The 23,977-nt window shown below is 45.6% G+C and overlaps 2 protein-coding genes across 7 annotated transcripts in view; one reads left to right on the top strand and one right to left on the bottom strand.

The window, feature by feature from the left end:
• Nucleotides 1-4,100: 4,100 nt before the first annotated feature.
• Nucleotides 4,101-19,660, bottom strand: LOC119495213. 2 transcript variants are annotated; one of them, XM_037781472.1, is made up of 7 exons: nucleotides 19,025-19,660; nucleotides 16,263-16,372; nucleotides 10,388-10,514; nucleotides 8,858-9,001; nucleotides 7,614-8,274; nucleotides 5,378-5,742; nucleotides 4,101-4,657 (listed from the first exon to the last, which is right to left on the bottom strand). In XM_037781472.1, the coding sequence occupies exons 1-7, from the start codon at nucleotides 19,385-19,387 to the stop codon at nucleotides 4,613-4,615; spliced, it is 1,815 nt and encodes a 604-aa protein (XP_037637400.1). In that variant the 5' UTR covers nucleotides 19,388-19,660; the 3' UTR covers nucleotides 4,101-4,612. The 2 variants fall into 2 exon arrangements, with proteins under 2 accessions (XP_037637400.1, XP_037637399.1); XM_037781471.1 differs by having other exon boundaries at nucleotides 4,101-5,742; nucleotides 19,025-19,658.
• A 666-nt stretch (nucleotides 19,661-20,326) lies between these two features.
• Nucleotides 20,327-23,977, top strand: part of nvl (nuclear VCP like) — a 51,673-nt gene continuing 48,022 nt past the window's right edge. For all 5 annotated transcript variants that reach the window (XM_037781469.1, XM_037781468.1, XM_037781465.1 and 2 more), the window contains exons 1-3: nucleotides 20,327-20,516; nucleotides 23,029-23,103; nucleotides 23,437-23,507. In XM_037781469.1, the coding sequence (XP_037637397.1) occupies nucleotides 23,047-23,103; nucleotides 23,437-23,507 (128 nt within the window). In that variant the 5' untranslated portion in view covers nucleotides 20,327-20,516; nucleotides 23,029-23,046. The remainder of the gene's footprint in view (nucleotides 20,517-23,028; nucleotides 23,104-23,436; nucleotides 23,508-23,977) is intronic.

Genomic DNA, 23,977 nt, shown 5'->3' with positions numbered 1-23,977 from the left:
ATTGCTCACGCCCTCATACCTGGATTAAATGATTTTGAGATTTCTTCGGCCAACAGGAAGTCAGCCATGTTGGACTTCCTGCGTGATTTTAGAATTTACGAACGCATATTTGAAGACTTTAGGATGCACAAAAAATAATGAAACTTTACACGCACATCCAAACTCGTAATTACTTTATTTTAGTGGTGAAATTTTGCTTGGGCGTCGCATGTTGGCTCTCTAGCGCCCCCTTATGTCTTTCAGATTTTGAACATACCTTTAGGTACTCGAAAACTCATAAAATTTGGCAAAATGATAGACACCTGTGAACTTTATTTAAATGTATAGCCATTAGGCTCAGTGTGTTTAGCCGGCTCTATAGCGCCCCCTAACGCGTTGAAATTTTAACTTTGTCAAAGTTGATCCGATATTCATGAAATTTGGTATGCATATCCCACTCATCATTTGAAACATATTCCTCATTGGATTTCATTAGCTCCGCCCACCCGGAAGTCGGCCATATTGGATTTCATGTCACTTTTAGCGTTTTATAGGCCGCGTACTTTAACGAACTCCTCCTACAGATTTAATCAGATCGAGTTGAAATTTGGTCAGGACCATCTTAAGACCTTGAGGATGAAAAGTTATTAAAATCGTGAGTTTTCACTTAACGAGCGGACCGTGGCGTGGCGGCCATTTTGAGCCATTCGCCATGAAACAGGCAGTTATTGTAACTCAACTGTACATAGTCCGATCTGCCCCAAATCTCTCAGGTATGATGGTGGTCCAGTACTGATGACATGTATATGAAAAATTATACTCATAGCCCCGCCCCAAGACGTTAGCCCCGCCCCCTTTCATAACTCATGAACCGTTTGTCGTAGAGTCTTGCGGGAGGTGTCATATCACTCAGCAGAGAGTGCCTGTTTCATTGGTGAAGGTTATCCCCGCCCCCTACACATTAGCCACGCCCCCTTTCATAACTCATGATCTGTTTGTCGTAGAGTCTTGTGGGATGTGTCATATCACTCAGCAGAGAGTGGGTTAACCCTAACTCAACTGTACATAGTTCGATCTGCCCCAAATTTCTCAGATATGATAAGGGTCCAGTCCTGATTATATGTAAATGCAAAAATATAGTCATAGCCCCGCCCCCTTTCATAACTCATGAACCGTTTGTCGTACAGGCTTATGGGAGGTGTCATATCACTCAGCAGAGAGTTCCTGTTTTATTGGTTAAGGTTGGCCCCGCCCCCTACACATAGCACCGCCCCCTTTCATAACTCATGAACCGTTTGTCGTAGAGTCTTGTGGGAGGTGTCATATCACTCAGCAGAGAGTGCCTGTTAAGTTGGTATTGTTATCCCCGCTCCCTATACATTAGCCCCGCCCCCTTTCATATCTCATGAACCGTTTATAGTAGAGTCTTGTGGGAGGTGTCATATCACTCAGCAGAGAGTGCCTGTTTCATTGGTGAAAGTTATGCCCGCCCCCTACACATTAGCCACGCCCCCTTTCATAACTCATGATCTGTTTGTCGTAAAGTCTTGTGGGAGGTGTTATATCACTCAGCAGAGAGTGCCTGTTAAGTTGGTGTTGTTATCCCCGCCTCCTACACATTAGCCACGCCCCCCTTCATAACTCGTGAACCGCTTGTCGTAGAGCCTTGCGGCAGGTGTCGTGGCGCTCGTCAGAGTTTCGGCTTCACGGTGCCCGGCCGCGTTGGTCGGCGTCCCGCCAGCATCCCCGACGCGCAAGTAGGGGCGAGGGCCCGTTCATCGCTGCTTGCAGCTTTAATTAGGGCCCGAGCACGAAAGTGCCAGGACCCAACGGTGTCCTGGCACGAAGTGCAAGGAACCTATTGTTTTTGTCGGTATTATTATTATTTTTCCGCTGGTAGATCGCGTTTTTGGGACCTTAGCCATCCCCAAAAACTCACCAAAAGTGGAGTATGCGTCAGAACTGGTGGGAAATTCAATGTTCTGGAGTGACTGGGCTCGGGTTTCTCCAGGGGGCTCCATAGCGCCCCCTAACGTACGCAGTTTTTCCGAGAAAGTTTCTTCGATCTTCACGAAATTCAAGTATGTCATTGCTCACGCCCTCATACCTGGATTAAATGATTTTGAGATTTCTTCGGCCAACAGGAAGTCAGCCATGTTGGACTTCCTGCGTGATTTTAGAATTTACGAACGCATATTTGAAGACTTTAGGATGCACAAAAAATAATGAAACTTTACACGCACATCCAAACTCGTAATTAGTTTATTTTAGTGGTGAAATTTTGCTTGGGCGTCGCATGTTGGCTCTCTAGCGCCCCCTTATGTCTTTCAGATTTTGAACATACCTTTAGGTACTCGAAAACTCATGAAATTTGGCAAAATGATAGACACCTGTGAACTTTATTTAAATGTATAGCCATTAGGCTCAGTGTGTTTAGCGGGCTCTCTAGCGCCCCCTAACGCGTTGAAATTTTAACTTTGTCAAAGTTGATCCGATATTCATGAAATTTGGTATGCATATCCCACTCATCATTTGAAACATATTCCTCAATGGATTTCATTAGCTCCGCCCACCCGGAAGTCGGCCATATTGGATTTCATGTCACTTTTAGCGTTTTATAGGCCGCGTACTTTAACGAACTCCTCCTACAGATTTAATCAGATCGAGTTGAAATTTGGTCAGGACCATCTTAAGACCTTGAGGATGAAAAGTTATTAAAATCGTGAGTTTTCACTTAACGAGCGGACCGTGGCGTGGCGGCCATTTTGAGCCATTCGCCATGAAACAGGCAGTTATTGTAACTCAACTGTACATAGTCCGATCTGCCCCAAATCTCTCAGGTATGATGGTGCTCCAGTACTGATGACATGTATATGAAAAATTATACTCATAGCCCCGCCCCAAGACGTTAGCCCCGCCCCCTTTCATAACTCATGAACCGTTTGTCGTAGAGTCTTGTGGGAGGTGTCATATCACTCAGCAGAGAGTGCCTGTTTCATTGGTGAAGGTTATGCCCGCCCCCTACACATTAGCCACGCCCCCTTTCATAACTCATGATCCGTTTGTCGTAGAGTCTTGTGGGATGTGTCATATCACTCAGCAGAGAGTGCCTGTTTCATTGGTGAAAGTTATGCCCGCCCCCTACACATTAGCCACGCCCCCTTTCATAACTCGTGATCCGTTTGTCGTAGAGTCTTGTGGGAGGTGTTATATCGCTCAGCAGAGAGTGCCTGTCGTAGAGCCTTGCGGCAGGCGTCGTGGCGCTCGTCAGAGTTTCGGCTTCACGGTGCCCGGCCGCGTCGGTCGGCGTCCCGCCAGCATCCTCGACGCGCAAGGGGCGAGGGCCCGTTCATCGCTGCTTGCAGCTTTAATTTATTTTGGTATTGTAAGGAAGTTGCATTATTTTGGATTAAAGTTGAAAAGTGGATCTCAGTCTACAAATCAAATTTCTATAGTTGTCCTTTATCTATTATGTTTGGTGATTTAAGGGATGATGAAGAAGGAAAAGACCTGAACAACATCATCATTATGATGATGATGGGGAAAGCACATATATATATTTAAAGCTATAAAAAGACAGCAGTTAAACACTGAACATTTCAAAATGGGTTCTTGAGATGGATGTTAATAGAAATAAAGAGCAGAATATAATTGTTGAGCTAGGGTGGGATATTTTGAGTCAGGGTGGAGATTGGAGTTATACAAAAACTAATAAATAAATAATGTTGATAAAGGTCAACTAAAGGGATGTAAATATGTCCGTTTTTTTGTCTGTATAATAGAATAGATAATTGTGTAAGCGAATGTATCTAAGCGGATATGTATATGAATGCGTGTGTAGATATAGACACATGTATATACTGTATGTATATGAATCTATATATGAGGTTGGTTTTATGTATATGAATATGAATTTACCTCTTGACACTGCACTATTACAACGGGTAACACTTTTTTTTCTTCTTTTTTTTATGTTTTTTTGTTTCTATATGTTGCTGCTGTCTGTATGTCCGTTTACAAGTATGTGTATGTATTTCCTTTAACCTTAAATACAAAAAAAAAAAGAAGACCAGCACCCATGTTCCACCTGACCCAGGTGCACTGAGTAACCTAAGAGCATCATGAGTGATTGTTTTTTATTGTAGAGAGAGGAAGAAGAGAGAAATGCTCACAGTCACACAGAGCCTGTTAGCTGATGTAACCATGGAGACATGGAAACATGGCTCCGCTGGATATGACTTGAAGTTGTTCATCTGATCTGCTCCATTAGCTGACAGGTGTTTCATTACACAGACTAACATTAAACATGTGTGTGATGGAATTTTCTATCTATTCCTCTCTCCTTGGTCGGAAGGTCACAGTGTCTCTCGGGTTGACATCACTGGGTTGGATTCCTGCCGTGGGGCGCCACCGTTATCTGTACAGCTGTGTCTGTAGTAGGGACCATAGAGCCAGTCACCGGGGCAACCAGGGTCAGAGATGCCAGAGGAATCTCGTAAGTCAAAACATGATGAGGATAAAACACTGAGCGCCAGGAGAAAGGGAGAGTTGTGAGGTCTTCACGCAGAGAGCACATCACTGGTACACATCACCTGACAATTCTCCTTAATCAAGCTTCAATAAACTTTCTGTGTCAGACATCAACAGCTCCGGGCCTCTTCCTTCCTACTGAGTTAACCTGAGGATCAGAAATTCCACAACAATGTGAACTGGAGTAAACAGGCCTACATGTTTAATTACAGTCGGTTTAGAAACATCATCTACAACTGCACCTCTTCAGAGTTACACTGCATATACAACTAAACTGCATATAATATACAAACTGTACTGCATATAAATACACCTGTGGGAAAAGGAAATTAGGCTAATGTTGTGTTCACATCATATCATTATAAGCAGCCTTCTAGTGGTATTTTATTTAGAAATTATTCTTTCTATTATTATTATTTAAATTTCTGACAGCTACAATAACTTCCACATGTGGAAAAGAACTACAGAAGTGTCAAAAAAAACTGTGGCTGCTAAAAGAAGTCCAATATTATTCATATTATTTCAGCTAATAAACAGGATTTCTGTATCTGTTTGTATCTGGAGAGACTACAGGGTCAGAGTAACGGCAACCTAACAGCTATATATGGGTGTGTCCTGTTATGTGTCCAATACGTGTCACTATGCAGCCAGAGCAGCTGAAGAAACTCTTGAAAGTAGGTCGAGCAGATTTCAAACATTCAAATCTTGTTGTGCTCTTTTAAAGGTGTGCTGCTGTTAAATGGTGGCCTACAGACTGATACCAGCTCAGGAGTTCTGTTATTAATAAATTTAACTTGAGAGCATTTTATTTTTTGTGATGCTCGACTAGAACGAAGCTGTGTGCCAGCTGCTCGTCCTCTCCTCTCACAGTATGGTCTCCGTCCTGCTGCCCAGTGCCGTCTCCTCCTCTACAGCTCTGGTATTCTGTTGGACTGCCGGCCAGCGGTAAGAGGTGACACACAGTCTCCACCGCTGGATCACACTGAGAGGATCTGCTGCATCTACCGGCAGCATGGCTCGGACCTCGACCTGTCTGTTCCTCTGTGCTGGCCTTTCTCTCTTTCTTCCTCCTCTCTTTCTTTGTGTTGTCCTCTTCCATCTTCACCTCCTCTTTGGTGTCCTGCACATGGAGCTGGCCCATCCTCTCTGCCAGCTCTCTTAGCTCCTGCACCTCGTCCATGGAGCTCAGAGAGGGAAGCTTTGGGTTGGCCACGCCGATGTTATCATGTAAATCTGTCAACATTTATACTGCAGGTGAATTTACAGTACAGAAAGTAACCAAGTCTTAGTTTTATAAGGCAAAAACATCAGCAAATGAAACATATACAGTATGTCCTTCATACACAGAGTCAGCAATGTAACAACATCATGAACATCAGGGCTGGGCAATATGATGATAGACAGACATGTTGTCATAGATACTTCTGCTTCTCTCTGTTTTATCCATAAACTCTGACTTTATTATAAAAGGACTGATATACTGTGATAGACGCTCATTCATGGGACTCAAATTGGAGCTACAGCTTTTTCTGCTATTCAGTGCACAATTTATTTGAAATGTTGCACATGCGTTACCTGACATGATGTACTTCATGTGTATATAATGATGTACTTCATGTGTATATAATGATGTACTTCATGTGTATATAATGATGTACTTCACGTGTATATAATGATGTACTTCATGTGTATATAATGATGTACTTCATGTGTATATAATGTGTTGATTAATGTTCACAGTGGATCATAGTCCACAAATAGATGGATTTATGTTTAGTTTTGTGGAACTTAGAACTTATTATTAGCCCAAACATGAGCTCAGGACCTTCAGACCATCATCACACAGCTACTGCTGCTGCTACAGCTACTGCTACTGCTACAGCTACTGCTGCTAGCTGCTGCTACTGCTACAGCTACTGCTGCTGCTGTTGCTGTTACTGCTACTGCTACAGCTACTGCTGCTGCTGTTGCTGCTACTGCTGCTGCTGCTGCTACAGCTACTGCTGCTGCTACTGCTACTGCTGCTACTGCTACAGCTACAGCTACTGCTGCTGCTACTGCTACAGCTACTGCTGCTAGCTGCTGCTACAGCTACTGCTGCTGCTGTTGCTGCTACAGCTGCTGCTACGACTGCTACTGCTAGTGCTGCTGCTGCTGCTGCTACAGCTACTGCTGCTACTACTGCTGCTGCTGTTGCATCTGCTGCTGCTGCTACAACTACTTCTGCTACTGCTGCTGCTACAGCTACAGCTACTTCTGCTACTGTTGCTGCTGCTGCTACTGCTGCTAGCTGCTGATACTGCTGCTGCTGTTGCTGCTGCTGCTGCAGCTACTGCTGCTATTGCTGCTACTGCTACAGCTACTGCTGCTGCTGCTGCTACTACTGCTACTGCTACTGCTGCTGCTACTACTGCTGCTACTACTTCTGCTACTGCTGCTACTACTTCTGCTGCTGCTACAGCTACTGCTGCTGCTGCTGCTACTGCTGCTAATACTGCTACTGCTGCTAATGCTGCTACTGCTACTGCTACTGCTGCTACTGCTTCTGCTGCTACTGCTGCTGCTACTGCTACTTCTACTGCTGCTGCTGCTGCTACTGCTACTTCTACTGCTGCTACTGCTACCAGTGCTACTGCTGCTGCTGCTGCTATTGCTACTGCTGCTGCTACTGCTGCTGCAAGTGCTGCTACTGCTGCTGCTACTGCTACTGCTGCTGCTACTGCTGCTACTGCTACTGCTGCTGCTGCTACTGCTGCTACTGCTACTGCTGCTACTGCTACTGCTTCTGCTGCTAATGCTGCTGCTACTGCTACTTCTACTGCTGCTACTGCTACTTCTACTGCTGCTACTGCTGCTGCTGCTACTGCTGCTACTGCTACTGGTGCTACTGCTGCTGCTGCTGCTACTGCTGCTGCAAGTGTTGCTGCTGCTGCTGCTACTGCTACTGCTGCTGCTACTGCTGCTACTGCTACTGCTGCTGCTGCTGCTACTGCTACTGCTGCTGCTACTGCTACTGCCACTGCCGCTGCTACTGCTACTGCTGCTGATACTGCTACTGCTGCTACTGCTATTATAGTCCTCATGTGTGTGTGTGTGTGCGTTACCTGCTCCAGTGTGCTGCTGGGTCCAGTCCGGAGGCTCTGCGGTGGGCTGAGGCTCTCCAGGCTTCAGGCTGAGCTCTGCTGTGGATCTAGTCCTCAGTGTGATGTGCAGGGAGATGTCCTGAGGACCACTGAGCTCATCATCAGCTCTAACGGTGTCTCCTGGAGCGCTGTCATTACACCCACCGCCACCAAACACTTCATCAGCTTTGCTGCCATCGTTTTTGCGGCCATTAGTACAATCTCTGTTGGGGAGCTCAGCAGCTTTACTGCCATCACTGTAATTATTAGTGCAGCTAGGATGAACATCTGTACTGCTGCTAGGATGAACATCTGTACTGCTGCTATGATGAACATCTGTATGGCTGCTAGGATGAACATCTGTACTGCTGCTAGGATGAACATCTGTACTACTGCTATGATGAACATCTGTACTGCTGCTAGGATGAACATCTGTATGGCTGCTAGGATGAACATCGGTACTGCTGCTCTTGCGGCTGCTCTTCCGGTGAGGTTTGTCCCGTACCAGAGGGCGGCCCCTGAAGGCCAGGTCAGGGTAGGTCATCTGCATCTCCATGATGGACTGGTCTACGCCGATGGGATGGCGGGCTCGAGGCTTGGGCCGGGGTTTCCCTGACAGTCTGGTGTCCGAATACGGAGGTACCTGGAGACATCAGACAGAGCTGAGGTCAGTACAGAATGCAGCTGGTTCTGTTTGTTAACCTGGTTCTTCATTCTGTCATGTCAGACTGTGTCTTGTGAGCTGATACAGTACATTATACACCTGCTCATTTTGTAGCAAAAATGGTGGAAATACATAGGGTTCGGTTCCACCAGGGTTCATGGTCAAAATATTACAGCATACTGAGACCCGGACAGTGTGCTTACAGTGGACCTAGGTTCTATGCCTTCAATTTTAGATGCTGCCATGCATCATTTTTCTTTGTTACACGACTCAAGTCAAGTTTTTAATGTGAAATATGTCACTTTTGATAGTCTTGTACCAAAGGTAAGGAGGAGAATCTGATTATTTTAATACCGCTGTTTGTGTTTTGTTCCCCAGACTAACGATGAAATCATTATAGCAGATAATATTCACAGATGAATCAGACACAAGGATGTGGCTCCTTCACTTAATGCAGTTCTGAGGCCTTGAAAGGAGGATGGACTCAACAGAACTGTAGGCTGTATGTGAGGTACCATATTGGAACCTTTAGTCCCACTGCTTTGCTGTCACTCTGCCCTACCTCTTTTCTATCTGCCTCTTCCTTCTTCTTCTTCTTCTTCTTCTTCTCCTCCTCCTCTTCCTTTTGCCCTATTGTTGTCTTCTTTTCTGTGGGTTCTTCCAGGTTTGTAGGCCCCACTTTCCTCTGGAGAACCTGCAGCAGCTCCTGCAGTGTGAGATCACAACTGTCACATGAAAGCCATGAAATGAGACGGACTCATCACCAAATCTGTCATCTAAATGTTTCTTTATATTCTAAAGGTCAACCTCTGTCATAGCTGTACATGGATTCCACTCATTGCAGCCTGGAAATCTACACCGATCAGCCATAATATTATGACCACCTGCCTAATATTGAGTAGGTCCCCCTTTTGCCGCCAAAACAGCCCTGACCCGTCGAGGCATGGACTCCACTAGGCCTCTGAAGGTCTGCTGTGGTATCTGGCACCAAGCCGTCAGTAGCAGATCCTTTAAGTCCTGGAAATTGCGAGGTGGGGCCTCCGTGGATCGGACTTGTTTGTCCAGCACATCCCACAGATGCTCTATTGGATTGAGATCTGGAGAATTTGGAGGCCGAGTCAACACCTCCAACTTGTTTACATCCACATGATGTAAAAGAAAACGTGATTCATCAGACCGGGCCACCTTCTTCCATTGCTCCGTGGTCCAGCTCTGATGCTCACGTGCCCATCGTAGGCGCTTTTGGCGGTGGACACGGGTCCACGCGGACACCCTGACCGGTCCCCATACTCAACAAACTGCTCCTCACAGTGTGTTCTGACACCTTTCTATCAGAACCAGCATTAACTTGTTCAGCAGTTTGCGCCCCAGTAGGTCTTCTATTGAATCGGACAACATGGGCCAGCCTTCGCTCCCCACGTGCATCAATGAGCCAGCACTATCTGGCCCTCGTCAAAGTCGCTCATCTTTATGCTGGCCCATTTTTTCTGCTTCCAACACAAAATTAAAGTTCAAATGTTCACCTGCTGTCTAATATATCCCCCCCACTGCCAGGTGCCATGGTAACCAGACAATCCATGTTATTCACTTCCCCTGTCAGTGGTCTGAATGTTATGGCTGATCAGTGTATATCTTCCTTTGATTGTCTTTTATTGCAGGATTCTGTTGTTGTTACTTTCTTTGTTTTCATCTCTTTTAAAGCCACTTTGTGTGGGAATCTAATTTCAGCAGACAGCATTGCAAGGCCCTCGGATCAGTGCCGGGAACACAGAAACACATGAACTGCACCAGTTTTCATCAGGATTCTTTCAATTTCCTACAAACAAAAGTATGCCATCAGAATCATTTAAAAGGTTCTTTAATAACGAGAAACATCCACGGTGGCTTTAAAACAGCAGAACACTACGTAATGTACTGTAGTATAATCAGCTGCTGTTGGATTATAATATGGCAAATATGTGGAGCAGTGGTGGCGTAAAGGTTAGAGATATGTGACCGGGAGGTCGTTGGTTCAATCCCCTGACTGGCAGAATAAACCTGGGTGGGAAAAGTGAAAAAGCAGTCCTCTCAGTGAAGCTTCCTTGAATGTTACCTGTGGTCCCAGATGATCTTTCTCCAGTAGCTCCAGGAGGTGGGAACACTCCACCCTGGCCAGCAGCAGCTCAAAGCCCAGCAGCATGGCTCTGTCTGGGTTAGCCTCCTCACTCAGTCTGTATTCACTGAAATACATTCAACAGTATATTCATCTGTTTAATCTAATAGTTCTTTAATCAGGCAGTCTCATTGAGAGTTTAGAGGACAACTGAAATTCACTCCCTGATTATTGAGCAACCCCAACCGCTCCAATGTCCTCCCAACTCACTACTGACATTTTATTACTCAACACATTTCACAGTTAAGTTTCCAAATGTGAGCTTGTGTGTTAACACTGAGTGCTGTAGCAGAACCAAGGAGTGGATCTTTAAGATCAAATGTAACTGAAAACATTCACAAAGATATGAGGTCTGTGGTTTGCACACATTTCAAAATCAGAAGGAGATTTTTTCCCTTCAGAGAATATATGAACATATGAACACATGTAAATGAGACTTATTTTCTCCTGGTTTCCTGACATGCTTTGCCTGGAAGTCTAACTCACAGGGCGTGTGTGTGTGTTGTAGAACAGGTCTTGTCGCTCACTGTCTAAAGTATTTATTATGACTCTTGTTCTGGTTCTTGTTCCCTACCTTTGTGGAGTGTCAGTGTGGGGCAGGTAACCGATAAAGACCTCATGTATAAACGGTGCGCACGTACTAAAATGTTGCGTACGCTGTGTTTCACGCTCACGCTGGGATGTATAAAAATCAACGTGACGTGAGAATGTGCAGACCGTGCCGCAAACTCTGGACCAGTCGTGAAAATGTGCAGGCCGTCCTCCAAACTCTGTCATCTGGCAGTGTCAAACTACAAAGTACTGAAACTCACTAAATGTGTAAAAATAATGTTTCCACTCAACTTACTGAGCTTTATTTATGATGTGGGATCAAAAACCCACATATTTCTTAAATTCGCATAATGTTCATCAGAGAGGCACAACAAAAACACATTTAAACTAATGTCCCAGATATGACATGCCTTAACCACTGTACCAAAACCAAAATCGCGTGCTGCACAATGTGGCAAACCACCGTGGTGAGCCGGTGCTCCAGAGGAGCTTCAGATGGATGAACCGGACCTTGGCACACCTAACAATGAGCCAAATGCAGCAGCTATACAGCGCCGTTTGGATGAAATACACAGAATGTAAAGCGACGAGGTGAGTTGAGACAAACATTTATTTTTCAACAAGGTCTTTTAATATATGACTTATCCCACCAAGAACGTCATTCATTCTTTTTAATTCGTTGCATATGTATATAATTTTTGTGCTTATGTACTTTTCCAATTTTGTGAGTACGCCATCTTCCAGTGTGAAAGCTGCGCAGTCTTTTATACATGAGGCCCCAGGGGTCTCATTTATAACTGTTGCGTACGCACAAAACGGGGCCTGAAATGTGCGTACGCCACTTCCCACGCAACAGTTGTGATCTATAAGAACAAACTTGACGGGAGAATGTGCGCACCGGTACGGAAACTTTGACCCATGCGTATGCACATTATGGAGGCACCGAGCTAGGGGAAACTGGCGACGCAGATGGTGAGGTGGTGAATTGAAGCCAGGCTGTAAAAAACTTCTCTTCATACTTATATCCCCTTTATCATAAACATTTAAAACAGTTATTGTGCTATTGAGTCATAACTATTCCATCAGCACCTTACAAATGTAAAAGATCAACTCAAATCTCAAAGCAAATTCCACTCAATATCTCATCAGCGCTGTCTCCATCACATCCTCCACCTCCGGAGCTCAGAGGAGAGGACCAGACTACCGTTACTGGCAGTCAGCTGTGGAGCAGCTGATAAAATCATCATCATCGGTTGTAGAAATCCAAGATATCAAATAGCATTAAAGAAAAACAGAGCGCCAATAGTTTTAATAAGATCTTCTAATAGTGTACATATATCACCAAGTACCCTATTCATTTTCATAAAGTTGTTGTGATAAATCGCTGCAGTGAACATGAAGTGACTTGTTAATTTATTTACGGTTTATTAAATAGGGACAGATACAGTATACATAGACAAAATGTGCATCTCCAGTGCGCCACCGAGGTGCGCCACTCGGCCTCCTCCAGTCACCTCCACCCGGCACATCTTCCCCAGGATGGATTGTGTAAATTAACAAAGTGGGGAAATAAGCCAGAGACAGCTCTCACACAATCGTTACTCTCCATATCCTCCACCAGGACCCCCCTTATATGGCTTGCAATTCGCTAATGACGTCAACAGAGTAGGAAAAGCTGCGCAGCGTATTTCCACACCCATTTCCGGACAAATGGAGCAGGAGAAAAAAAAGAGAGGATGGTCTTTTATGATACTATGGTGACCTGTAGACACACTGGGGACAGATATTGATGTTTAAAAGACATGGAAAAGTGCATTTTGCATAATAGGTGATCTTTAATATCTACAGTCTGGCTTCAATTCACCACCTCACCATCTACGTCTCCAGTTTCCTCTACCTCGGTGTCTCCATAATGTGCGTACGCATGGGTCAAAGTTTCGGTACCGGTGCGCACATTCTCCCGTCAAGATGTTTTTTATAGATCACAACTGTTGCGTGGGAAGTGGCGTACGCACATTTCAGGCCCCGCTTTGTGCGTATGTAACGGTTATAAATGAGACCCCTGGACTCCCTACCTTTGTGGAGTGTCAGTGTGGGGCAGGTAACCGATAGAGGCCAGGACTCCCTACCTTTGTGGAGTGTCAGTGTGGGGCAGGTAACCGATAGAGGCCAGGACTTCCCTACCTTTTGTGGAATGTCAGTGTGGGGCAGGTAACCGATAGAGGCCAGGACTCCCTACCTTTGTGGAGTGTCAGTGTGGAGCAGGTAGCCGATAGAGGCCAGGACTCCCTACCTTTGTGGAGTGTCAGTGTGGCGAAGGTAACCGATAGAGGCCAGGACTCCCTACCTTTGTGGTGTGTCAGTGTGGGGAAGGTAGCCGATAGAGGCCAAGACTCCCTACCTTTGTGGTGTATCACTGTGGGGCAGGTAACCGATAGAGGCCAGGACTCCCTACCTTTGTGGGGTGTCAGTGTGGGGCAGGTAGACGATAGAGGCCAGGACTCCCTACCTTTGTGGGGTGTCAGTGTGGGGCAGGTAGACGATAGAGGCCAGGACTCCCTACCTTTGTGGAGTGTCAGTGTGGGGCAGGTCGCAGATAGAGGCCAGGACTCCCTACCTTTGTGGTGTGTCAGTGTGGGGCTGGTAGCCGGTAGAGGCCAGGACTCCCTACCTTTGTTTAGTGTCAGTGCGGCGCTGGTAGCCGATAGAGGCCAGGACTCTCTGCCTTTGTGGAGTGTCAGTGTGGGGCAGGTAGCCGATAGAGGCCAGGACTCCCTACCTTTGTGGGGTGTCAGTGTGGGGCAGGTAGCCGATAGAGGCCAGGACTCCCTACCTTTGTGGTGTGTGAGTGTGGGTCAGGTAGCCGATAGAGGCCAGGACTCCCTACCTTTGTGGTGTGTGAGTGTGGGGCAGGTAGCCGATAGAGGCCAGGACTCCCTACCTTTGTTTAGTGTCAGTGTGGGTCAGGTAGCCGATAGAGGCCAGGACTCCCTACCTTTGTGGAGTGTCAGTGTGGGGCAGGTAGCAGATAGAGGCCAGGACTCCCTACCTTTTTTTAGTGTCAGTGTGGAGCAGGTAGACGATAGAGGCCTGGACTCCCTACCTTTGTTTAGTGTCAGTGTGGGGCAGGTAGCCGATAGAGGCCAGGACTTCCTACCTTTGTGGTGTGTGAGTGTGGGTCAGGTAGCCAATAGAGGCCAGGACTCCCTACCTTTGTGAAGTGTCAGTGTGGGGCAGGTAGCCGATAGAGGCCAGGACTCCCTACCTTTGTGGAGTGTCAGTGTGGGGCAGGTAGCCGATAGAGGCCAGGACTCCCTACCTTTGTGGAGTGTCAGTGTGGAGCAGGTAGCCGATAGTGGCCAGGATTCCCCTCCTTTGTGGAGTGTCAGTGTGGGGCAGGTAGCCGATAGTGGCCAGGACTCCCTACCTTTGTGAAGTGTCAGTGTGGGGCAGGCAATCGATAGAGGCCAGGACTCCCCTCCTTTGTGGAGTGTCAGTGTGGGGCAGGTAACCGATAGAGGCCAGGACTCCCTACCATTGTGAAGTGTCAGTGTGGGGCAGGCAATCGATAGAGGCCAGGACTCCCCTCCTTTGTGGAGTGTCAGTGTGGGGCAGGTAACCGATAGAGGCCAGGACTCCCTACCATTGTGAAGTGTCAGTGTGGGGCAGGTAATCGATAGAGGCCAGGACTCCCTACCTTTGTGGAGTGTCAGTGTGGGGCTGGTAACTGATAGAGGCCAGGACTCCCTAACTTTGTGAAGTGTCAGTGTGGGGCAGGTAGCCGATAGATGCCAGGACTCCCTACCTTTGTTTAGTGTCAGTGCGGGGCTGGTAGCCGATAGAGGCCAGGACTCTCTACCTTTGTGAAGTGTCAGTGTGGGGCAGGTAGCCGATAGAGGCCAGGACTCCCTACCTTTGTGGTGTATCATTGTGGGGCAGGTAACCGATAGAGGCCAGGACTCCCTACCTTTGTGGGGTGTCAGTTTGGGGCAGGTAGACGATAGAGGCCAGGACTCCCTACCTTTGTGGTGTGTCAGTGTGGGGCTGGTAGCCGGTAGAGGCCAGGACTCCCTACCTTTGTGGTGTGTCAGTGTGGGGCTGGTAGCCGGTAGAGGCCAGGACTCCCTACCTTTGTTTAGTGTCAGTGCGGCGCTGGTAGCCGATAGAGGCCAGGACTCTCTGCCTTTGTGGAGTGTCAGTGTGGGGCAGGTAGCCGATAGAGGCCAGGACTCCCTACCTTTGTGGTGTGTGAGCGTGGGTCAGGTAGCCGATAGAGGCCAGGACTCCCTACCTTTGTGGTGTGTGAGTGTGGGGCAGGTAGCCGATAGAGGCCAGGACTCCATACCTTTGTTTAGTGTCAGTGTGGGTCAGGTAGCCGATAGAGGCCAGGACTCCCTACCTTTGTGGAGTGTCAGTGTGGGGCAGGTAGCAGATAGAGGCCAGGACTCCCTACCTTTGTTTAGTGTCAGTGTGGAGCAGGTAGACGATAGAGGCCTGGACTCCCTACCTTTGTTTAGTGTCAGTGTGGGGCAGGTAGCCGATAGAGGCCAGGACTCCCTACCTTTGTGGTGTGTGAGTGTGGGTCAGGTAGCCGATAGAGGCCAGGACTCCCTACCTTTGTGGAGTGTCAGTGTGGAGCAGGTAGCCAAGAGAGGCCAGGACTCCCTACCTTTGTGGAGTGTCAGTGTGGAGCAGGTAGCCAATAGAGGCCAGGACTCCCTACCATTGTGAAGTGTCAGTGTGGGGCAGGTAATCGATAGAGGCCAGGAGTCCCTACCTTTGTGGAGTGTCAGTGTGGGGCTGGTAACTGATAGAGGCCAGGACTCCCTAACTGTGTGAAGTGTCAGTGTGGGGCAGGTAGCCGATAGATGCCAGGACTCCCTACCTTTGTTTAGTGTCAGTGCGGCGCTGGTAGACGATAGAGGCCAGGACTCCCTACCTTTGTGGTGTGTGAGTGTGGGTCAGGTAGCCGATAGAGGCCAGGACTCCCTACCTTTGTGGAGTGTCAGTGTGGAGCAGGTAGCCAATAGAGGCCAGGACTCCCTACCTTTGTGGAGTGTCAGTGTGGAGCAGGTAGCCAATAGAGGCCAGGACTCCCTACCTTTGTGGTGTGTCAGTGTGGGTCAGGTAGCCGATAGAGGCCAGGACTCCCCTCCTTTGTGGAGTGTCAGTGTGGAGCAGGTAGCCGATAGAGGCCAGGACTCCCTACCTTTGTGGAGTGTCAGTGTGGGGCAGGTAGCCGATAGAGGCCAGGACTCCCTACCTTTGAGGAGTGTCAGTGTGGAGCAGGTAGCCGATAGAGGCCAGGACTGACTGAATGGTTGAACTGCTGAGAACTGGCAGGAGACAGTAAACAAATGGACCTGTAAATGTCTGAAAGAGACACAGAGAAACAGAAATGCATTTAATCTATTGGTAAATAAAGAAACAGCAATTTATTAAGGATCTTTAAATTTGGTCATTAAAGCATAGTGACCAAGATATGTAGTGAGTGGGACAATTTATAGTTTAATGCTGTCTGGTGAACATTTAGACAAGAGCTGTGTCCCAGTTCAACATGATGCATTCATTCTAAGCAGCTCTGAATATGTTGTGTGTTCACAGTGAACATGTGACAACATTACAGTAAGTATACTCCAAACAGTCAGTATGCAGACTAATAACTCTTCATATCTGAAAAAGCTGTTGAGGTACACTATTGTCCCACAATGCGATGCAAAAGGAGAAGCTGTTCCCAGGTGACAGCAACAGAACTTTAACTAAATTTAACTGTCAGTGACATTCAGAATTCATTTTGTTAAACTTGTTAAGTATGTAAATGTGTTGTATACTAACTGCAATATAGTATACTATGACAATAAGTGGATTAGTATATAGTATAGGAGACCGTACACATTTAGTATACTGTATAGAATTGGGACACAGCTACTGCTTCTAAATCATCAGCTGACATATACACTAATACAATATAGTGTATGTCAGCCTGTCAACTATCAGTCAGGCTTTACTTGTACCTTTGGCTTCAGGGTGGCACTATAGAGAAACAGTCAGCGTGGTCACCAAAATCATCCTCTGGGGACCATGAATATTACAACAACTTTCTAATGGTAAAGTAATGATTTTTATGATAATTGTGTAGTGGTAACTAAGGCATGCATCAATAAGTCAACTTCTGTAATTTTGCCTTATTTTTGTAAATCAAAATCCTACGAACACATCAAAGATGTATGTTCATGCCTTTACTCAAACATCTGAGACAAGATAAATGCTTAAAGTCCTGAAAACAGGCCCCAGCTGGGTTTTATAGCTCTGTTGTTACCTGTCTAATGGCCTGCTCCCTGTGCTTTCAGGTGTTTCCTCCTTCTACCACATCCTACACAAACAGGAAGTGGAACAACTCATAAGACTATCTGGAACCATTACAGGAGTTTCATTCCAAAGTCCAAAATTCTCTCAGACGAACAGTTTGGTCGCTGGCAATGAAAGCATGACTAGAAGGCCTAAAATCCTTGACTTGTATACCAGTAATATTTACTGTTAATCCAAAACGGCATATTGCTTTTAACATTATTGAGCATTTATGCTCCCCGTAATATTTTAGACACTCCCTAAGTGTTCCTGTAGTGTCACCCTCAACACAAACATTCCCATGTGTCTGCATCTCAGAACCTAAAGTTTACTGATTATTATGATGATTACACTTTATTCTATTGCTAACACACTAAAAATGACACATAAAGTAAAATTATTGAAACTGACACGTTCAACATGTCACTTTTTGCAACACACTGTACAGCGTTCTCTACATCAGACCGGAATCTGACATGGACCACCTGACCTATGGACCACCTGGCCCAGGGGTCAGCAACCTGCGTCTCTTTAGCCCCTCTCCAGGGGCTCCCTGTGGATTTTTTAAAATGGAAATTAATAACTGTTTTTTGTTTACATTTTTTCATTTTTATTTATCATTGTTGTAGGTCTATGGTACGACAGTGCGACGGAGTATTAGGACCACATCGAGGAAAAAAAATTAGTCTGAGATTTCGAGAATAAAGTCATAATATAATAAAGTCATAGGTTTACGAGAAAAAAGTCGTAATATTATGAGAATAAGTCATAATATTATAAAGTAGTAATTTTACGTGTTATTTTCTTTCTTTCTCGTAAAGTTATGAATTAATTCTCGTAACATTATGACTTTTTTCTCGTAAACTTCTGACTTTATTCTCGTAATACTACGACTTTTTTCTCGTAAAGTTATGACTTTTTTCTCGTAAAGTTATGCCTTTTTTCACGTAATATTACGACTTTATTCTGTAAATCTTAGATTTTGTTTCCCTCAATGTGGTCCTAATGCTCCGTAGTACATTGTCTCTTTGGTCCTCACTGCATTAGACTTCTATACTATATACTTAGACTATAAACCATGTTACCTTCATCACAATGATCAAATGTTTTGCGGCTCCAGACAGATTTATTTTATTATTTGCCTAAAATGACTCTTTAGATAGTAAAGGTTGCTGACCCCTGACCTGGCCAAGGATGGAAGCACTAGAGGAAGACCACGGTGAGAACGTGTTTACAACAGCAGTGGAAGCCAACATCGCAGCGAGACGCCTGTTTTCTAAACTTGTATTAGCAACTGAAAAAAAACTCCACAAATGTTTCTGCTGTGTTTATGTGTTATATTCTTATTAAAATATGTTTAGTTCTGATCTCAGTGCAACATGATGGATGTACTGACAGCTTTTTACAATTTGGAGCGAAATAAATATTTTCATGAGTGTGCAGTACAACACACTGTGTTGTGTTTGGTCAGTATATTCATGTACTTTACTGGAACAATATCTCTGAAAAAATCTAACCCAGACAAGTAGAAATATTCAAAGTGTTTTGGATTGAGTAGAGCAGTGTGAGAACACACACTGAGAACACTACCAAGAGCTGTACACACACTGTACTACACAGGGTAATACAGTCACCTGAAAGAAAGAAGGAAAGAAAGAAAGAAAGACAGGGAGCCACCTTGAGTGTCCTGATCTCCTTCCTCCAGGGTTGGAGGAACAGGTTGACGCAGATAGTTTCCAGCTGTTCGGCGGCTCTGATAACAGCAGCCAGATGTTTGCAGCAGTCCGAGCTCAGGGTGCTCCAGCGGTGTGTGACAGCCTGGTAGAGCGGGAATACGGTGAAGGTCCCTCCGGGTCCGGCTCCGGGTTCTGGTTCTGGGTCCCTCATCAGATACTGAGCCGCATTCTCCAGCAGCCAGGCGTCGCGGCACGGCCGAACCTCTGGACACAGCTGGAGGTAAGAGTTGACATAATGCTCATAAAGCTGCTGGCGGGAAACCTCCGCCTGTTCTTCTGTCCGGTTAACGTTACCGTCCTTCATGACCGACCCGCCGTCAGAGGCCTTCACACTGGAATGAGGAAGAGGAAGAGGAGCTGTCAAACAAGCTGAGGAGGAAGTGAAAGCGACAGCAGCAAAGATCCACTTCTGTCTTTTAGTCTGTCCACAGCCTGTTAACACACACACACACACACACACACAGCCTGTTAGACAGCAGCAGGTGGATTATGAAAGTTATTCACTATGTCCTCAACCTGAGGTCACTAATACAACTACATAAAAACATCAAAGAAAACTAAATAGTCAAAGAAAATACATAAAGTGTTATGAACTATAGGACACATCAGAATGAAAGGGTCTAAATAACCTAGAGAAGTGTAGACCAGTGTCTTTCTGAACATGTCTCATGTCTCATTAGGGTAATTAGGGGACAGTGCTGTCATGTTTCATCAGTAATAAATACAGGTGTATGTGCTTGAAACGTTCTATCAGTGATGTCCACATGAAATAAAAGCAGTTTGTGTTTCTCTGTGTGCATGGTCTGGTCTCTACTGTTCTTCATCACGCTACACTGAGCAGCACTAGTTCTGTGCTTGAATACTTACATGAGGACAGAAAGCAGCAGGAGGAGCCTCTAATGTTGAAGGATGATGTCATAAAGACTAGATTAAGAAGAGGACACAGTCATCTGAACGGCCCCCTTCACATTACAGGGAAGCTCTGTGAACCTGGTCATTGTTATCAGAGACAAAGGACATAGTGGAGGACATAGTGGAGGACAGTAACAGGTCACATTAAAGAGCATAATGGAGTCTATACTGTATGGTGGGGGTGTAGTGAGGACAACAGCACTGATCAAACCGGGTCAGTGTAGGCGTTAACCCGCTCCAGAAGATGGCAGTACAGCACCACCAAGGAGGTCAGCTGCCGCTAAAGCTCGAAGAAGAAGAAGAAGAAGAAGAAGAAGAAGAAGAAGAAGAAGAAGAACTACAATGTTCGTTTCCGGGTCAGGGGTCAGACCGTCAGCCTGCTCTCTTCACGCTGTCGGACCAGGACCAGGACCAGGACCAGGACCTGTAGTACTTCATGTGCCAGACCAGTGAGCATAGCTTACCAGCAGTGTAACAGAAGAAGTGGAGACACCGGGCGATGAGGTGACGTCACTGTTGAGGTAAAGAAGCCCTTCTCATTTAACGTGAACTACCGTTAACGTTCCCGGGATCGTGTGTGTTTAGGTATGACCACCAACTCCTCACTGTACCAACCGCTCGGTACCTCCTACAGAGAAAACATGAAGTCAGCAGGTCACATTGTAACGTTTAGTTAGCTTCTTAATGACTTCTCTCATGTTGTTCACTAGCTAACAGTTAGCAGTGCTAACGGCAGATCCCATTAACCGTGGACCAGACGACAGTAACGTTAACAACCTGGGTTGCTACGGCAACCACTTCTCAGCATCTTCCCAGCTATCCTAGAGACAGACAGTGAGCTTTAGGCCACTCCTAAATCTGATCAGCCTCATTAGACTCCATTTAATGTGAATGCCCAGTGAGGGTTCTGTAGCTGGGCCCAGCAGGCAGTTCAGAACCATTCTTCTTTCCAAGCTAGTTTACTGTCCAATGCTGTGATTATGTTTCTCATTTCAGTCTTGTAGTGAATCTGTGTCTCTGTGTCCTACTGCAGACTGTAATACGCTTTAGTCTTGTTGTGAATCGGTGTCTCTGTGTCCTACTGCAGACTGTAATACGCTTTAGTCTTGTTGTGAATCTGTGTCTCTGTGTCCTTCTGCAGACTGTAATACGCTTTAGTCTTGTTGTGAATCTGTGTCTCTGTGTCCTACTGCAGACTGTAATACGCTTTAGTCTTGTTGTGAATCTGTGTCCTACTGCAGGCTGTAATACGCTTTAGTCTTGTTGTGTCTCTGTGTCCTACTGCAGGCTGTAATACGCTTTAGTCTTGTTGTGTCTCGGTGTCCTGCTACAGACTGTAATAAGCTTTAGTCTTGTAGTGAATCTGTGTCTCTGTGTCCTGCTGCAGGATCTGATAAGCTTTAGTCTTGTTGTGTCTCTGTGTCCTGCTGCAGGATCTGATAAGCTTTAGTCTTGTTGTGTCTCTGTGTCCTGCTGCAGGATCTGATAAGCTTTAGTCTTGTTGTGTCTCTGTGTCCTACTGCATGCTGTAATAAGCTTTAGTCTTGTTGTGTCTCTGTGTCCTGTTACAGACTGTAATAAGCTTTAGTCTTGTTGTGTCTCTGTGTCCTGTTACAGACTGTATTAAGCTTTAGTCTTGTTCTGAATCTGTGTCTCTGTGTCCTGTTACAGACTGTAATAAGCTTTAGTCTTGTTGTTTCCCTGTGTCCTGCTACAGACTGTAATAAGCTTTAGTCTTGTAGTGAATCTGTGTCTCTGTGTCCTGCTGCAGGATCTGATAAGCTTTAGTCTTGTTGTGTCTCTGTGTCCTACTGCATGCTGTAATAAGCTTTAGTCTTGTTGTGTCTCTGTGTCCTGTTACAGACTGTAATAAGCTTTAGTCTTGTTGTGTCTCTGTGTCCTGTTACAGACTGTATTAAGCTTTAGTCTTGTTGTGAATCTGTGTCTCTGTGTCCTGTTAAAGACTGTAATAAGCTTTAGTCTTGTTGTTTCCCTGTGTCCTGCTACAGACTGTAATAAGCTTTAGTCTTGTCGTGTCTCTGTGTCCTGTTACAGACTGTAATAAGCTTTAGTCTTGTTGTGTCTCTGTGTCCTACTGCATGCTGTAATAAGCTTTAGTCTTGTTGTGTCTCTGTGTCCTGTTACAGACTGTAATAAGCTTTAGTCTTGTTGTGTCTCTGTGTCCTGTTACAGACTGTATTAAGCTTTAGTCTTGTTGTGAATCTGTGTCTCTGTGTCCTGTTACAGACTGTAATAAGCTTTAGTCTTGTTGTTTCCCTGTCCTGCTACAGACTGTAATAAGCTTTAGTCTTGTTGTGTCTCTGTGTCCTGTTGCAGACTGTAATAAGCTTTAGTCTTGTTGTGTCTCTGTGTCCTGCTACAGACTGTAATAAGCTTTAGTCTTGTTGTGTCTCTGTGTCCTGCTACAGACTGTAATAAGCTTTAGTCTTGTTGTTTCCCTGTGTCCTGCTACAGACTGTAATAAGCTTTAGTCTTGTTGTTTCCCTGTGTCCTGCTACAGACTGTAATAAGCTTTAGTCTTGTTGTGTCTCTGTGTCCTGCTGCAGGCTGTGATAAGCTTGAGTCTTTTTGTGTCTCTGTGTCCTGCTACAGACTGTATTAAGCTTTAGTCTTGTTGTGAATCTGTGTCTCTGTGTCCTGTTACAGACTGTAATAAGCTTTAGTCTTGTTGTTTCCCTGTGTCCTGCTACAGACTGTAATAAGCTTTAGTCTTGTTGTGTCTCTATGTCCTGTTTCAGACTGTAATAAGCTTTAGTCTTGTTGTGTCTGTGTCCTGCTACAGACTGTAATAAGCTTTAGTCTTGTTGTGTCTCTGTGTCCTGCTACAGACTGTAATAAGCTTTAGTCTTGTTGTTTCCCTGTGTCCTGCTACAGACTGTAATAAGCTTTAGTCTTGTTGTGTCTCTGTGTCCTGCTGCAGGCTGTGATAAGCTTGAGTCTTTTTGTGTCTCTGTGTCCTGCTACAGACTGTTATAAGTTTTAGTCTTGTTGTGTCTCTGTGTCCTGTTGCAGGCTCTAATAAGCACAGACATGAAGAACAGAGGCGGCGGCTGTGTGGACGGACGGCTCAGACAGAGAGTGGAGCAGGTACGAACACAGGTCCTATTCATGTTCACTGGTATATTAATTTAACAAGTAAGACTAACAGATAAGCAGTTTGTCCTATACTGTACTGCAAAGTAATAATATCAATAATAAAATAGTTGTATATAGCATTTATCTCAAAGAGTAACTGAACAGGGGACAAAGGATAAATGTCTTAAATCATGGGACAGTATGGTAACTGTCTTGCTATCAGAGGACATCATGAGGGCTTCATGCCGTTTCCGTGTTATCTTTCTTGTTAATTTGCCATGCGATCAGAGTCTGGGTCTAAATGTCTGATAGTGGTGTCGGTTTAATGTTGAGCTCTGTTTTCAGTATTTGGGGACCTGCACCAGTGAATATGTGGACCTCTCAGCCATGGCCCTGGAACTTCAAAAACTGTACAGGCAAGTGCATCAGAACAGGGATCTGGGTTTGGATCAAACTCAAGTACAGGTGGTGACTCTGCTTCTGACTGCCGTAGTCAGGACATCCTCCAATAATCAAAATGTATATTAAAATGTATAGAAGTACTCTTTTTTACGATGTTCACTTACTAGGGGTGTAATGATACGTTTTTACAACGATACGATTTCCATACATCGAATATAGTCGATGTATCGCGGGCTGTCCCACGCGCGGTATATAAAATGACTATATCTCGAACATCGACTACAAATTGTCATGAAATGTTTTTAAGCCATCCCGCCGGCATGAGACTCGCTTTGGCATTTCCTTCTCTCCCTCTCTCCTCCGGCTCTCTCACACACACATACGTCACAGACTCCGCCCCCATCCAGACCTCTCTCCTGGGTGAGTGTGTGTAGGGTTTTTTCCTCCATAGAGAATTACAAAGCGGCCACCTCCGTTAAATTTC

This window comes from Sebastes umbrosus, chromosome 10 (assembly GCF_015220745.1).
Source record: "Sebastes umbrosus isolate fSebUmb1 chromosome 10, fSebUmb1.pri, whole genome shotgun sequence".
NCBI classification, from domain to species: domain Eukaryota; kingdom Metazoa; phylum Chordata; class Actinopteri; order Perciformes; family Sebastidae; genus Sebastes; species Sebastes umbrosus.
Note: the sequence above shows the minus strand (reverse complement) of the source record. Positions and strands in the feature narration are given on the sequence as shown.